Source organism: Rhinatrema bivittatum, chromosome 4, assembly GCF_901001135.1.
Source record: "Rhinatrema bivittatum chromosome 4, aRhiBiv1.1, whole genome shotgun sequence".
Lineage (NCBI taxonomy): Eukaryota > Metazoa > Chordata > Amphibia > Gymnophiona > Rhinatrematidae > Rhinatrema > Rhinatrema bivittatum.
This window is the reverse complement of record NC_042618.1, coordinates 72,081,439-72,098,756: the sequence shown is the minus strand read 5'-3', so window position 1 is coordinate 72,098,756 and position 17,318 is coordinate 72,081,439. Positions and strand designations below refer to the sequence as shown.

At 43.5% G+C, this 17,318-nt stretch overlaps 1 protein-coding gene across 1 annotated transcript in view; it reads right to left on the bottom strand.

The window, feature by feature from the left end:
• The window catches only part of NID2 (nidogen 2), a 117,240-nt gene that overhangs the window by 64,871 nt on the left and 35,051 nt on the right, over positions 1-17,318 (bottom strand). Inside the window, exons 5-8 of the mRNA XM_029598330.1 lie at positions 15,983-16,123; positions 15,591-15,836; positions 14,014-14,214; positions 13,246-13,473 (exon numbers count right to left, since the gene is read on the bottom strand). Coding sequence (XP_029454190.1) covers positions 13,246-13,473; positions 14,014-14,214; positions 15,591-15,836; positions 15,983-16,123 — 816 coding nt within the window. The remainder of the gene's footprint in view (positions 1-13,245; positions 13,474-14,013; positions 14,215-15,590; positions 15,837-15,982; positions 16,124-17,318) is intronic.

Below are 17,318 nucleotides of genomic sequence, written 5' to 3'. Positions count from 1 at the left end.
CCGTTCCACATAGAAGGCTTGTGAACAAAATGAGAAGCTTTGGAGTGAGCACCAAGGTGGTGGAGTAGATTACAAACTGGTTGACTGATATGGGACAGCGGGTAATGAGAAATGGAACCTACTCTGAAGACAGAGCCGTGTTAAGTGGAGTACCACAGGGATCAGTATTAGAGATGAACTTCGTTATTCTGGCTTGGGTCGGGTTTCAGTTTGGGCGCTTCATGGGAAAGCTCGTTTTCCCACAGATCGTTTTTTGCAAAAACAAAGCTGGAACCCGAACCCAAAACCAGAAAAACAAATTAAATTTAAAAAAAATCCGAATGGGAAAAAAACCCACCCTAACCCTTCACATTTACTGTATTACAACCCCCCCACCATCCCGATCCCTCCCCAAGACTTACTAAAAGCCCTGGTGGTCCAGCGGGGTCCCTCGAGCGATCTCTCCCTCTGGGCCGTCGGGCCTGCTATGAATCAAAATGGTGCCGATGGCCCTTTGCCCTTACGATGTCACAGGGGCTACCAGTGCCATTGGTCAGCCCCTGTCACATGGTAGGAGCAATGGACGGCCGGTGCCATCTTGTGCTCCTACCATGTGACAGGGGCCGACCAATGGCACCAGTAGCCCCTGTGACATCGTAAGGGCAAAGGGCCATCAACACCATTTTGATTCATAGCAGGCCCAACAGCCCAACGGCCCGGAGGGAGAGATCGCTCGCGGGACCCCGCTGGACCACTAGGGCTTTTAGTAAGTCTTGGGGAGGGATCGGGATAGTGGGAGGGTTGTAATACAGTAAATGTGAAGGGTTGGGGTGGGATTTTTTTGTTTTTTTTACATAAATATGCTCCTCCCCCCCTGCACAAACCCGAAAAACAAATCTGTTTCGTGGTTCGCGTCCCCAAACCACGACGAATTAGGCAATTTCGTTGAAATTGCCTAATTTGTGATAAACGAATGCACATCTCTAATCGGTATTGGGACTGGTTCTGTTCAATATCTTTGTGAGCGACATTGTGGAAGGGATAGAAGGTTAAGTTTATCTATTTGCAGATGATACCAAAATCTGCAACAGAGTGGACAGGCTGGAAGGAGTAGAGAGAATGAAAAGTGATTTACGAAGGCTTGAAGAGTGGTCAAAGATCTGGCAGCTGGGATTCAATGTCCCCGAAAACACCTCTGCCACAGCCGCCACCTCACCCTGCCTCCAGAGTCAAACATCAGATTGGGCAGCGATAAACCAAACTCCTGCCGATCCCCAACCCCGGGCAGCAGGAGTCGCGTTTATCCTGCTGCTGCTTGGCCCCTGCTTAAAGTGGAAGAGAGACCTGGGGGGGTTGCCCATAGTTCCTGTGTCATTTTAGAAATTTCGCAGGAGTTTAAGGTTATTGGCATACTAAACTTGTTTCTTAAAAGGTTGATTTGAGTATTTTCATTCCTGCTGTAAGGTAGGTTGGAAAAAATAATCTAAAAAATATGTTCTGTAGCCTGGGCCATTCTCTGCTTATCATGCACCGATATAGGATGTGAAGTGAGGATAGAAACGACAAGAGAGAGAGAGAGGGAGGGAGGGAGCGTGAGAGAGCAAGAGAGAGAGAGAGAGAGGGAGGGAGGGAGAGAGAGCGAGCGAGAGAGAGGGAGAGAGGGAGAGAGAGAGAGAGAGAGAGAGAGGGAGGGAGGGAGAGAACAAGAGAGAGAAAGGGAGAGAGTGGGAGAGAGAGGGAGGGAGAGAGAGAGAAAGAATACATCTGTGCCTAATGCATGGTAAGCCACATTTGGAAACAGCATGACAAATTTAAAAAGTGTTAAAGTCAATCAGGAAGAGAGAAAAGATCAAAAAGAAACATGAATACTATTTGCGGATCATATCGGAAAGCCTTATTTTAAGGCAGCTATGTAGGAGATTTGCTCTTGGTAACCCCCGATGTGTGTTCTTGCAATTTTCAGCCTTTGCAGGGCCCTGCTCGATCTCCTCAGTGGCAACACACGTCCCTAACCCTGGGCAGCAGGAGTCGGGTTTATCCCAATCTCATCTCCTGCTGCCGTTGGGGCAAGTTACTTCTCAGATTTCCCAGCCGCGGGTGGGGGTCATCTGTCGAGGCGATCTCTTTTCCTGCAGGTTGCCGAAGTGCAGGAAACGCCGCTCTCCTTTTTTCTAAAGCAGATTCCAACAAGTCCTCGAGGGACGACCTGCAGTTTCCGGTTGAGCTCTCATAGTGCAGCGGTCATGAGAAGCTTCCCGCCTGGGTTTGGGAGCCTGGTGCGAAATTTTGAAAGGGAAGTGACACTGTATTGCCACTGAAAGGCTCAGGCAGTGGTGTGTGTGGGTGACTGCTTGCCTTGGTACATGGGTGACTGCTTGTGTGTGTGTGTGTGTGTGTGTGTTGGAGAGGGGTGAGAGCCTGTGTATGTGTATGACAGGGTGGTGGTGTGTGCGTGTGTGTGTATGAGAGGGTGGTAGGGTGTATGTGTGTGTGTGTATGAGAGGGTGGTGGTGTGTGTGTATGTGTGTCAGAGGATTGTGTCTGTGTGTGTGTGTATGAGAGGGTGGTAGGGTGTGTAGGTGTATGAGAGGGTGGCGGGATGTGTGTGTGTGTATGTATATATGAGGGGGGTTTTTATTTGTGTATATGATTATGTATGAGTGTGTCTATGAGAGAGAGTGCCTGCGCACATATGTGTGCATGTGTGAGAGAACCTGTATAATATGTGTGTGAGAGAGGTTAAAGTTTGTGTACCCTACTCCAATCTATGACAATCTCAGGAGGACTGGAAATTTAAAGTTCCCAGTTATGGAGAGTGGGAGATTTTTTTTTATCCTTGTTTATTTTAATTATTGGATGTGAAACAGCTGCTGTTTTGAAATATTTTATTAGTGTTTGGTAATATTTTAAACATTTTTATATGAGTTTTTAATGGGCTGAATTTATCAGTAGATTTGACATTCTTTTTATTTATTTATTTAGAACTTTTTTATACCGACATTCATAGACATATCACATCGGTTTACAGATCAACGGGAATAAACCAAAAGATGAGAAATTGATTTATAAAGTTACAATTAACAAATTAACAACAATTTTTATTGGTATGTTTTATATTTTTTTATTGTGTTTGTATTGCTTACAGAGTTTGGCTTCTTGTGATTTCCAGTTCAATTTTTGTCTGCACATTTCAATTTATATTTTATGATCTCTTTATTCAGTATTTGGTGAGAGTTTATCTGAGTTCTGCTTGTGTGACTGAGGCTTTAGCATGTAGTTTCTGTGTAGGGATTTACAACAACCTGGCTTTAATCTGTTTTCCTAATAAGAGGTGTTTAGGGCCTGATGTAATATTTGCAGTATGGCTTTTTCATAAGTTGAGTATTGGTAATTATGATATGGAAGGCTTACTACAGAAAGCCAGTATATTACTGGCTTTCTGTGGGCTACATCCGCACCCAGTGCACTTTACCATAGGCTTAATACCATATGGGATCCAGTGAACCGCCTTGATTACTATGAGAAAGGTAGTTTATTAAGCCTATTAAACTATTATTATTGAAAGTATGTGTTTTTGCAGTGTATGCCTGTATTATATATATGTTGTTATAAGTGATATTTTTGCTTCAGAAGATTGCACTTTGAATGTCTATTTTCCACTTGCAATCTGCCCTTTTAGGTTGTGGAAGTTAATACATTTTAAAATGGAAAAGAATGCACACGTTTTAATTATGTGGGGAGGGGAGGGAAGGGGGAATGAAAGGCTGTAAGGTTTGTCTAGGGCATGTAATACCCTTGTATCAGCCCTAAGAGAGACTGTGTGATACACACAGACTCCCACCATTCACCAACCTCTCACACCTCCAGGGGGCAGATCCTGGAGAAGGGTGGGAAGTAGGCAAGAGGGAATGGAGGAGGCCTATTTCTAGACTCAGGAAGTGGGGCGGCCAAAGGCCTAAGGCTGCCCCGCCCCATTAAACATTTCTCTGGCACCCCCTAGTGCAGATACCAAAGACTGAGAACAAAAAAATGACAGACCCCAAAACTGAGTGGTTAGAGCAGTGGGCTGCAAAAAAGGAAGCCAGGGTTCAAATCCTATTCCCATTCCCATCCAAAATTCAATTGAAGAAACGTACAAAGAAACATCTGCTCTACTTATCTCAATTAAACATCTTCTAACATCACTGAAACTCATAATCAACATTGACAAAACTGAAATAATCCTCATGGACAAAAAACCCAATCCAACACCACCACCCCAACTCATTCTCGACAATCAAATGAACCCAATACTCCCTATCACCCACACCAGAAACCTAGGAATTATTATTGACAAAGAACTTTCATTCAAGAACCATTTATCAAACAAAATCAAAAAAGGATATCACAAACTACTAACCCTAAGACGTCTGAAACCATTTCTTAACCCTTATGACTTCAGAACTGTACTACAACTACTCATATTCTCAACCATCGACTACTGCAACTCCCTACTAATTGGAATACCATCTTCCCAACCTCAAGCCTCTCCAAATTTTGCAAAACTCAGCAGCCAGAATTCTGACAGGAATAAAGAAGAATGACCATATAATGCCTATACTGATTTCACTACACTGGCTTCCAGTTAAAGCCCGAATCGAACACAAATCCATGACCATCATACACAAATTACTAAACAATGAACATCAAGGTCAAATTGGTTTAAACATAACCCCCCAGAATCCCCAAAGAAATTTACGCTCAAACACAGGCCGCTTAACAGTCCCCCCCATCAGAGATGCTCACTTGACAACAACCAGAGAAAGAGCATTTTCCATCGCCTGCCCTAAAATATGGAACTCCCTCCCAAAAGATTTGAGAACCCAACCTAACCTCAAAACTTTCAAAAAAGATCTAAAAACGTGGCTGTTTTACAAAGTCTACATTGACAATCAAACATCACAACATCCAAACACCCAACAGAACTACCAACCAAATCCCCGAAATAACTTGTCGCCAACCAGCACCAATCAAACCCTTCTCACTCAAAAATGATTTTTTTCTGGACTATAAAAAAGATTAACTTTTCGCTTATAATATGTATCCTGTTATACCTTAATTCACAATTGTTAAGAAAATACTTTTTGAATCTTGTAAACCGTTGTGATGGCTTCACCGAATGACGGTTTATAAAAACCAACAAATAAATAAATAAATAAAATTCCTTGTGACCTTGGGCAAGTCACTTCACCCTCCATTGCCTTCCCCCTGCCCTGACCCTCGGTGATTCACCTGCACTGAGCCATGGGGGGGGGGGGGCATTTCATCCTTTGCCTCAGGCAGTAGATTGCCTTGAGCCGCCCCGGTGGGAAGGGGATATAAAAAATAGAGGAAAAAATCTCCAGGTCCCAGCTCTGGCTCTGACTGAGAAGGATGCTCAAAGGGAGCAGGAGGAATCTGCCAGGTGAAATTAAAAAGGAAACCCAGCACATGCATACATACTCCCAAGCCAATGACCCTCCCCTAGCAGTTATAGGCATTTCCAAACACTACCCTCAACCCTATGTTCTTCTAACACAGAAGAACAAAGGAGAGAAAAAGGGAAGAGGAAGGACCTCCAACCAAGCTGCCCAGATGTGTTTAATCAGGGAAAAATGCAATTCAAATTTGCGTTTTTTTTGTGTCTACCAACTGTTTGTTTTCAAGAAAGTCCACATGATCAAAAGCTTTTTCAGCATCAAGTGAGAAGAGAGAAGCCTACCCTGGAGCATGCAACATGTTATCTGAAACTTGTCTATGCATAATGAAGCCAGACTGCTCTCATGAACACGCCCAGATTTAATCACAAGCAATATAGGCAACTGCCTCTGGTGCCAATTTTACATAGATGCCAGAGTGTTGCTGCTGCCCTACTTCTATTTGGGTCTGTTTCCCGTCATGAGGCTGCTTTTCATGCAGAGCGGCCAGGCCTGGCGGCAGCAGCTCCTTGCAGTAAATTCAGTGTGGGCCCTAGAAGCTCTCACTTGCTGACAGGCCCAGCAGCACCTCGACCCTCGCATGGGGTTCCATAGCAATAGGAAACTTGTTGTTACGAGCGTGGATCCTTGGGCCGAGGTGGAGTTGGCGCAACCTGCAGGGAGGACCCTGCAGATCCCCACCACGGGCTGGCGGAGTTGGCAGTGGTAGAGGCCCAACTGGAGCTTCACCCATACCAGCCCTCGTTCCCCTTAGGTTGAGCCCTCGGGTGCCGGGGCCAGCAGGATTTAGGCGCAGGCCTCTGCTGTAGAGGTGAAGATCCGTTGAGGTAGATGAGTCACAGTTCAGAGTCCGGGGCAGGCTGAATACAGGCGGAGTCGGGGGTTGGACAGCGGTCAGGGCAGGCAGCATTCAATCGGAATCAAAGTCCAGGAAGTGGTCAGTGGCAGGCAGAGTTCAATCAATCAAAGTCAAGCAGCAAGCCGAAGTCAAAACCAGAGATCCGTCTGAGGGGAACGCAGGGCGGAGAGGCAGGCATGGAGGCGAACAACAGCACAGGCGGGCAGAGGAAGAGAATGAAGATTGACAACTTGAAGACAAGGAACTGAAGGCAAGAAGACACTAAAGAACTGAAGACTGACCATGAAGAAATGAAGAAGTGAAGACAAGGAACTCAGGAGCATGGTCCAGTACTGACAAGACAAGAACCAGGAACAAAGGAGCATCCAGGAATGCAGGGACACACCAGAGAGGCAACTCACTTTACCAAACAGGTAGTCGACCTATTGCCGAGGTGTGGAGGACTGGGAGCAAGGCCCTATTAAGGGCTAAAGACTGTGATCTCAAAAGTGGGAACTGCAGGAAATTTCCCGCCATAGGCCCTTTAAGTTTCAGTCAGGTGCATGCACCTAGGGAAGCGCTGGAGTGCGGTCAGCGGCACCCTGCTGCAGGCTGTGCTGGGCCTGCATGAGCGCGGCGATCGGTCGCGTCGCAGCATGACGGGTCTGCCAAAGGCTTCGGGAGTACAGGTAAGCGCAGCGGTCTCTGACCTTGCCCCCATGGACCGCCGAGCACAACACCTGTGCAAGAGGAGGGGGCGGGAGCTGCTGCGGAGCTGTCAGTGTGCAAGAATTCTCAGGCCCCCCACACTCAATTTGCTTCAAGGGGTTGCTGCTCCTGCTGCAGGGTGGGTGCCGACTCTACAGTGAGGAGAGGATCTACGGAGCGGGGGTCCAGGTCACCCACACCTCTGATGACTCTAGGAAGGGAGGGGACCCCTCCCCCGTTGCCTCTTTTCAAATCCATCCTTGACGAGGAAATGAGAAGGGGTAATCAGTTATTTAACATGGATGCAAGAACATCTGCATACATTTTTACATCTATATTAAACAATGAAATGGGTTTGCATGAACTACAAACTGAAATGCAAACATCTAGCATGGGAAGATCATGATCTTCCAGAAACACGTTAAATTGTTTTGAAAACAGCTCCACAAGACTATAAGAAAAGGTCTTGTAAAATGTAGGGGGCTTTGTTTAGTTTTAGTGGCTAACATTACTTAAAAACCCATCTGGCACAATTGGTTTATTAAAGTCTTGTGTGTGGGACAGATCTAACCCAAAGAAACCTATATTAATCAAATAATCTTGAATGAAGTTATTTAGTGCCTTTTTCTGGGATGTATCTAATTTCATAGTGGTCAAGGGTTCAAAATATCTTATTAAGTTAAATACAACCCAGAAAAAAAAAGGTACTAAATAACTTAATTTTGAGATATTTTTCAACATATGCAACACTCCAACCTTCCTTATTATAAAATGAAATCAGTCCTAATCTTTCTATTCCCAAGTCTTTCCAACAATTTCTTGTGACTTGAATTGGCCACTGTTGGAAACAGGATGCTGGGCTTGATGGACCCTTGGTCTGACCCAGTATGGCATGTTCTTATGTTCTTAAAAACAGATTGCAAATTTCACCACTGCTGTAGAGGGCCCTCCTGACCCCTCACCATGTAGCAATGTCCTCCACCTACTCCATACAACATCAATTCTCAGTTACTTTGGCAATAATTATCTGGCTGTTTCCATGGGTCTCAAGATGCTTAAATTGAAATCAAACAACAGGACTTAATCAGGCCACAAGCAGCCTTAAATCTACTTAAGAGGCTACAGAACTTTGTTCAGTGGGGCCTTCAGTCTGGGTAGACTGTGGAGCTCTTTGTTGACTGTAAATATGCAATCTGTTAGGACAATAATGGAATTATTTTCAGTTGCCTTGCATTGACTGGACTAGTGACAGTAATAAAAACAGAGAGATTACACAGAAAGTAATCTGCCTAGTAAATTTGGGGTGAATGCTCCAGTCATTTCACTAATCTATCTAAATAACTAAGAGCTAGAAGGCAGACATCGCACCACTTTGTAGCTGTTGTTCTCTAAACTACTATTAGCAACTTTGATGAAATCTGATTTAGCTACATTCATTGTGCAAAAGCTAGAAATACCCTTGACCCAAAAAAAAAAAAAAAATTACATCACACCATCATCTCTTATCAGGAAAAAGAGAAAAATTTTTTGCAAAAGCTACAATAGAAGCTAAACGATATGAAATAACATGTCTAGTCAGATGATAAATCAGATCCAAAATACGCAACCGTTCTGTGATAACAGCATTAGAGTTAACAGTCTACAAAGTAGACACAATATAGGAGCCTCAAGGCAAATATATATAATTACATAAAAAATTAAAATTTGTGAAAAACATTGTACCACTGAGAGAAAGGAAATTCCATCTTAATATGTACGCCATGCGAGCAAGAAACTCCAAGCTCATATACTGCAGTCCGCTCTACCCGTAAAGAGCTCTCAGTCCCACACTCTGCTCAGTTGACCCCCAAAACTGTAATCAGCTCCCCCATGACTTCCCTCTCCCCACATGCACACATATGCACTCTCTTTGTAACGTGTTCTCACAATACAGCCTTCTCACTGTACAAGGTTGGGTTCTAGTTTTTTCCCCCATAGGACATGCGGTAAAACTGATCCTTACTATGGAATGTGCCTCCTTTGGATGTGATATTTCTGCCAATATGCTCTTTAATATAAGCATCTTGTGAAATATATACAAATATTAATAGGCAAATAAGCAAAGAATCAGACCACAAATCTGCACATAATCTATCTTCACCACTTTAAGATTACTGAAAACACCAACGGCTAGTGAAATACACTTTGACATGACATATCATTTCATCTGGCTGTCCAACGACTTGCCCCACTCTTCCCTACATATAGAACAGACACAGATGGACAAATCATAGGGAATCAGTAAATATTTCTGTCAGTAAAAGGAATATATTTTTTTTATTCCAAGGGTGGAGGATCCAGATCAGAGTGCCTGGAACAGAGCCTCATATTTAACAAAAGCCTCTTGACCAGGATATCACACTTCAGGCCAGCATTCAACATTCCTGCTGCTGATGTTGAACACTTAATGTGATTAAGGCCTGTATTTAACTTTCACGACCATGTAATTTGCTCTGACACTGGCAATGTGTTTTTGTTGTTCATTCTCTCAAAGGGCTCCCTATCTGTCTCCCTTATTGTATTTGGCCAATGAATAGTAGCTTCCCTCTTAAAGACTCTTTTCTGACACACATTTAAACTGCTTGACTTCCTGACCTAAGATCTGGAACCAATTTACTCATTCAGTCAGTGTGGGGTGGAGGGGGGGGGGGGGGAAATGTTTTGTTAGGAAAATAAAAAAGCATTTACAATGTACCATCTCTCCACAAGCCACCTCTTCTGTCCCGCCGAACACATGCACTGGCACAAAACCTTCTTAATCTGCTTGGAAAGTATCTTGCACAGGGCTGCAAAATCCAATTTATTGCTCCCCCTTGCAAAAGTAAACATGCTTTAAGATTCAAATCAATCAGGTAGGAAGGTGGTCAGAAAGTCAGTAAACAGACGCTTGTTAGGAACTGCTGATAAGGACAAAATAGACAGCACTTACTTCCCTAGTCTGGGAAACAATGAAGGTCCCCCGGCATCAGACCCAGAGGCAACTGTGCTGCTGTGCTCAATGCCAATTACAGAGCCAGCCTGGGCGCTGCAGAGAACGTTCTATAATTCACGGTTAAGGCAGGATGGGGAATATTACACTACTGGGGTATCTAAGAAAGCAAAGCTGCGTATCAAAAGGAGGAAACTTGAGCATGCAGATTTGTCAGGGTCTCCTTCCTTCAAAGCCCGTAATTGCATACATTACAAAATAAAAGCTGAAAAGGAAGAAAAAAGGCAGATGGGGAGGCGTGAAACTGCCTTTTCCTTTTTTTTCAATGGCTGTGCTGTCCTCAGCCCCCCCCCCCCCCCCCCCCAGTGGTTTGGTTTGTTTATAAACCAAGGACTAAGATGCGGGGAAACCTTCAGTTTCATGGCATTCCTGAGCAGGGGAAAGCAGAAATCAGCAAGCACCAACTGCTGTAGTCCTTAGGCAATTCAAAATACTGTTTTTTCTGGGCATATCCTAAACAGCATATAACAGTTTTATTTTCTTAATAACTAGGCACAGATGCATGAGGTGTTGGAAAATGTTACACCATATGAATCCACAGAGCAAAGGAAGGAAGCTCCTTTCAGCAGCTGGAAGAGAGAAGCTGAACCACTGGCTGGCAGTGAGGCTGCCTGGTTGCTTAGCAACAGGCTACAAAGTTGAAGAGACTTTTTAACATCAGGCCAGGTCTCCAGCCAGGTCAGCAACACTACCCCTCTTATTTTAGAAAGAGAGATAGGGGATCCGCATACACTTGACCATGAATAAGCCTGGGTTTTGACTGATAAGTGCTTCTTTCCCTAACCCAATGCAGGTCAAGAGGGAGGCCATGTATAATGAGAACACAAAGGGAAATGAAGGAGGATGGGGTTTTGTAGGAATGTATAAGAAGAAAAAAATAAATTCCCTAACTTGTTTCTTCCTATTAATATAATTTGGGTTCCAAGACTGTTCTGCTATACCTGAGTTTGATATGAGCAGGCCAGTAGGTGGGAAGTTTATCCGAATAACTTTACGATAGGTATTCTTCCAACTAGACTTACCCAGCCAACCTTGGACCTAGAGGCACTAAGCCACGTTTTATCACAGGAAGGGTCCCACTATCACAGGGGCGGGGGGGGTATCGCTGCGATAGTGGGACCCCTTCCCTGAAAAAAGCATCACAGCTGCATGGCACTTTCTTTTGTCTCGTAGGCAAACACCGCGGAACAAAAGAACATGGTGCGCAGCTCTTTAAAGCGATGGCGGCCCCAATATCATGGAACTGCCATTAGCTTATAGGGTCACTGGCCTGATAAAAAAAAAAGTCGCTGCAAACGGGATGGTAGAATGGGGGTCATCAGTCGAGGTGGCCCTGACACCTCTAAATGTAAACAAATTAAACATGTAGGCACATTGCGACGGCCTCCCCACCTCATCATGGCCCTGTCCCCTCCAAAGCTTAAAACATAAAAAATATGGTCTTGGCCTCTTTGGATGCCCATCCCATACCTCCCCAGTCAACAATAGGGTCACAGTCTCCCCCTTCCCACTCCCCTAAGTCAAAGATGGTGTCCCCGTCCCACCTGCCTATACTCAGCCTCCCCCCCCTGGAAGCCAGAAAATAAAAAAATTAGGGTGCAGGCCCCCACTCCCTGACTCCTTCCTGCTCCCCCAAACTTTCCAATGGAACCTGCGTCGGTGCTGAGGTCCGATACTTGGACCTTATCCCAGTCACATGGCTGGGACAAGGTCAGGTTGGCGCCATTTTGAAAAATGGTGCCAACCAGGCCTGGTGAGAGGGTGCACCTGGGCCGAAAATGGGATCCATTTGAAGGTTCAAAGGGGTGAGGATGGGAGACAGGAGGGTGGGGGCCTGCATCCTAATTATTTTTTTTCTGGCTTCTGGCGGCGAGGGGAAGGAGTGAGTATGGGCAGTTGGGGCTGGGACACTATGTTTGACTTGGGAGGTGGGGAGTTGGGAACAGAAGGGGCTAAGACCCTATTTTTTATGTTTTAAGCTTTGAGGTGGGGGCCAGGTCCATGATAGTCTTTGGAGGAGAGGGGATGGGGGAGCCTTCACCACATACTTACATACTTAAGTTTTTTTACATTTTGGGGGTATCAGGGCCACTTCAACTGGCAGCCCCGGGTTGAGACGGGGGTCAGCATTGACCCCGTTCTAGCTCCCTGTTTGCCATGACTTTTTTTTTTTAGCCAGCTGTTTAAATGTGAGGCGAGAGCCTCTGGAAATGCATTAGATTTTCGGGGCTCCCACCTCACATGTAGCGCTTTTCAAAAAGGTGTAGGTATTTTATCGCAGCTGTCCACTTTCTCAGTCGGCCGCAATCAAATATTTGCATTGGATTGCCTATGCATGACTTTCTTTGCATGCTTTTGTGTTATTCATGCATGCAAATCACTTGCAAACTTCGTTGTATTAAGGGAGGGAACCTGGGTGGGGAGATGCAAAATATGGCATATATAATGCGCGTTAGAGCCCAACCGCGGCTTGATGCATCTCTTTGTTAGTTGGGTAACGCTGAATATCAGCTCTCACTGACTAAAATTTAACCACACTCCCACAATGCCTCCATCATCGCCTCTTTTTATCCAGGTAATGAGTTTTACTTGGACAAAATTTAGCTGCGCAGCAGGGGGAAACATTCAAATCTCAAGTTTTGATTGAGTAACTTGAAAATTTGCTCTGAAAAACCCCTTGAGTAAATTGACCTCATCTAATCCTAAGGATGTTTCCAGAAGAGGATTCCCTGCAACTACACCTCACACATATCGAGGCAAATTAAAATAGCTGAGTTTTTCTTTTGCATATCATACCTCTCTGTACTTACATTTACTATGTCCTTGCTTGTCTCTGCTCTTCTAGTTTTTCTTCCATTCAAATAAAGAGAAGTTAATTATTGGGTACAAGTCTTTTTAAAATCACTGTGGATGCGTCTTTATTATTGTAACCCTAAAGAGGACACAATGGGACTGGGAATTGGGTTCTATGTGGGAAAATGCACATAAACATCATTGCTGGGAAGACTAGATGGGCCTTCTTATTCTTTATCTGCTGTTGTTTACTATGTTGTTATGCTTCTAAAGAGTCTACAAGTAGTAACAGTAACCCAATTTTTTTCTGAAACTTTACAACTGAAACAGACATCTAACGGTCACACAACTTGGCTGAAGAGATAAAAAAAGATATTGAAAAGAACTGTGGATATAATTTGCACTAAGAAACAGAAAGCAGCTTTCAGCAAACTGGCACTCACCTTGCATTGGCCCAATATGGTTGGTCATGGCGTATCTGAGGATCTTCTCATCTTTGTTGTACAACACAAAAACCCGATCCACACTGAGCTTCTGTGAGCCGGGGAGAACACTGCGGGCATGGCTGCAATCCTGGTACGTAATATTCTGGCGCAGGCGGTAGGTGAATTTTTGGGTTTCACCACTGGATGAGCTAACAGAATACTCTCTGTAAGCTTTAGAGGTCACAACTGTACACAACAAGGAAAAGAGTGGCACAATTTAATTTTAATTCAACGTCTCACTGACATAAGTCTAAATGCTTAGGTGAAAGAATTCGACAGAAGGTAATCTATTTGCATAATGAATCAATGTCATTTTCACAGCAAGAAAATACATTTCTGAACTTAAAAGAGATGTGGTACACTAGCTTTGACGGCAAGCCAGGTCTCGTTCATGAAGACTAATGTACATCTATGTACAGAAATCATGCAGATTAACTCTCTTTTATATCATATGTATGGTGAGACTATACCTCCTTGGGACCAAATATAGTAGACAAAATCTGGGAAGGTATCGAAATCTCCAGTTATTTTAGGGACTAACCTGCTCCAACATTCTTTTCCACAACCTCATAATATAGGCAACATATGAACCAACATTCATATCCTGCTCGCCACCATCATTACTAGCAGCACAATATTTAGATAGAGTAAGGCTGGCAGCTGATACCATGGATGTATGACTAGAAGTGGTGCCTAACATGGATTAACTGGGTTACTGGGACATACCTGAACTAGAGTAGTGGTATACCTCATTGTACGGAGAAACCTTAACTGTAGAATCCTCTGGAATATATGGTACCTGGCCTTCTATGCTGGTCTTAAGATTTAAGTAATTCTCTGAATCAAGGCCATCAGCTGTTTGAGTGATATGAACTTTCTCCTCTCTTGGATAAAAGGTGACTTCAATATTATGAGTAAACTTAGCACCTAATATTGGAAAAACAAATCTTTGTTAGAGTAGCTCAAGGAGATCCATAATTACCAAAAAAGTTTTCATATGCTTCCTTCCAAAGTCTTAACATTATACAGCTACATTAATGCATGCACTGATGCTGGATACTTCAACCTCACTTTCTGGTAAGGTCTGTGCTGGAATGCTTCCATATGGATGCATCAGGCCAAACACAGCAAGACACACCCATAGGAGGAGAAAATAGTTTCTTTCAAAAGAAATGTTGCTGCAGTGCAGGCCAAGGTGCACTGCACTGCTATTGCAAGCCTTTCCAGACGCCATCGTGGAGGTTTCCTCTCCCGGGCCCCCTCCCAGAATTCCAGCATGCTTCACTGGGGCACCGAGGGAAGCAGAACGCTTAGAAGTCAGCTAGCCTTCAACACGGAAGGGAAAAAAAGATTTTCTTCTCTTCAGGGAGCAGCGCTCTGTTACCTAGTGCTATAAATCTTTCAAGAAAGCAATTCAATTTTGCCGACTTCTGAATCATTAGAACGAAGTATTCGTTTAAAATACATCAACACTAATCAGATGTTGTTTTAAGAAATACCCAAATGCACAAAGGACAATTTGGGATCCTAACAAGGAAAAAATACTCACTAATAGCTCCAACTCTATTACTTGTAAACTACAAGGGCCTCATGAAGTCACTCTATGGGCCACAAATCTGGGAAAACACAGAATAATTCACAAAACCTAACAGGTGGTTGGAATAGTCCATGACAGCATTTATTACATTTACGTTCTGCAAAAATGATTTGTCTACTGGAGCAGAATGATGTTCCCATGCAAATGAGGTCTTATGTCAATTTATCATTATCTATAGGGGATAAAGAAACCAGCAAGTACAGTATATGCCACAAAATAACTGGAGTTTACACGCCTCATTATCTATGGAGATTTAATGGGACATTCGGTGATGGTTAAAAATCCACCAAAATGTAAAGATCAAGTCAGCAGAAACTCACGTGCCCCCTAACAATGTCCTTAAAATTTGTAATAAAATTTGCAAAGGGCTTTCCAAACATTTTTTTTTAGAAGAAGCAGACCTCTTTCACACAAAATAAAGGCCTTAAAAGGATGCTTCTGGTCTTACAAAGATTCTCATCTAAGGGTTTCACCATTATCCTTCACAAAGAACAGTAAGATCCATTAAAAACAGGAGCAGGGATTTCTAGGCTCATCAAATTTCATTACGCAGGATAAATTCAACTGCAAAATAAAAGTTTGTACTTGGAGTTTCTTAATAAAATCAGCCCTGCATAGTGAAATGAAGGCAAGCACATGGAGCAACGGAAGATGATTAGATTATTTCAAATCATATATTCATATGTCTCTGCTGAGTTTCACTTACCGATTATGCTAAAGCCGTTCTTATACCCTGATCTTTCTAACGCAAAAAGCCAACCAAAAAGACCTCCGATAGGTGACAGTGGCAGTAAAGCCCAGGAAGCTGGTTCAGGGATATGACTAATAGCAGTGTAGGCTCTCCCATCGTTTAGCACAATGTACGCATGCAGGTCAACGTTGCTGAAATGTACTGGCACTTGTCCCACAGAGAGTTTCCCACTCACTTTACCGTTGACTCGGTGTGGTGCTCCTGAGAAGACAACACGACTTTATTATTCATAGTGTTCACAGCATTGAAACAGAATCAAACCATTCGTGAAAAAGACAAGGCTATTCACCCGGTCTTGGCTGACATACTAGAGTTAAGAGTCACAAAATTGCATCTTTCCTAGTTACCTTTTGGTAGGCAGTATCTACCATTTCCATAGTACTCTGACAGACAGTGACAGCAGAATCCCGTGGAGTAATCAGTGCAAAAGGCGTGCTGCGAGCACTGACCATGGTTTTTCTCACAGGTGTCCTTGCTGGCAGGATTATCTGTATGCATTATAGCCCAAACAAAAAGTTAACAATGAATGAAAATATCACAAGCACAAACATCTAAATGAATTGTCAAAGCAGCAACATTATCTATAGTATAATTCAGTCTAAAGATTGGTTTTATTTGAACTCATGATCTCCACAACCTTTATTGTGCTCCTAAATGAAATAAGAGCTTGAAGTTTGTGTAAACTCCTTCCACCACAATACAATTAAATAAATTAGGGTGCTACAGTGCATCCCAATATCACAAACGCCGCACCATCAAAAGCAGGATATATCTAAAGTACAGAAACAGTACACCTGGTGGAAGAGTGACTTCAGAAGAGAAGATTTTAAACAATTTCTTTGAAAGTGATAAAAAAAATAAAGACTATTTCCTATTTAGCCAATAAGAACACAAAGGCCATAATACAGAACTGGAATGCAAATGCCTTGGAAAAACCGGAGAAGTACCCTGGTGCCCATATTTAAACTGGATCCTCAAAATCTGACCTAATTGTGAGAATCAAAGGAGTCAAACAACCGGCTAGATTACTGAGCCAGAAGGCAAGACAATTAATGAGTAGTTGCTGTAAGGTGTCCTTCTGGTAAGAAAAGTCACTTGGTTAATATGAGATCTCAAGGCTATCTTTCCTTCTGGATTTTGTCAACTTTCAACTCAAACCAGTACAATGAAACGAGGCATGGCACAAACGGATGTGCACTTTGATTTACATTTTCAGTCTATGGAAATGAATTGTTAACTAATACACAGGCCGAAACAGTAAAAGTCAACGGGTGCACAGGCCACTCTCCTGTGCGCGTGATTTAGTATTCAAATGAGGGCTAGCAGTAAAAAGAGGCGCTAGGGACACTAGCACATCCCTAGCACCTCTTTTTGGACAGGAGAGGTGGCTGTCAGCGGGTTTGACAGCCGACGCTCAATTTTGCCGGCATCGGTTCTCAAACCCGCTGACAGCCACGGGTTCGGAAACCGGACACCGGCAAAATTGAGCGTCCGGTTTTCAACCCGCGAACAGCGGGCTGATTTTAATTTTTTTTTTAAATTTTTAATTATTTTTTACTTTTGGGACGTCCGACTTAATATCACCATGATATTAAGTCAGAGGGTGTACAGAAAAGCAATTTTTACTGCTTTTCTGTGCACTTTCCCGGTGCCGGCAGAAATTAACGCCTACCTTTGGGTAGG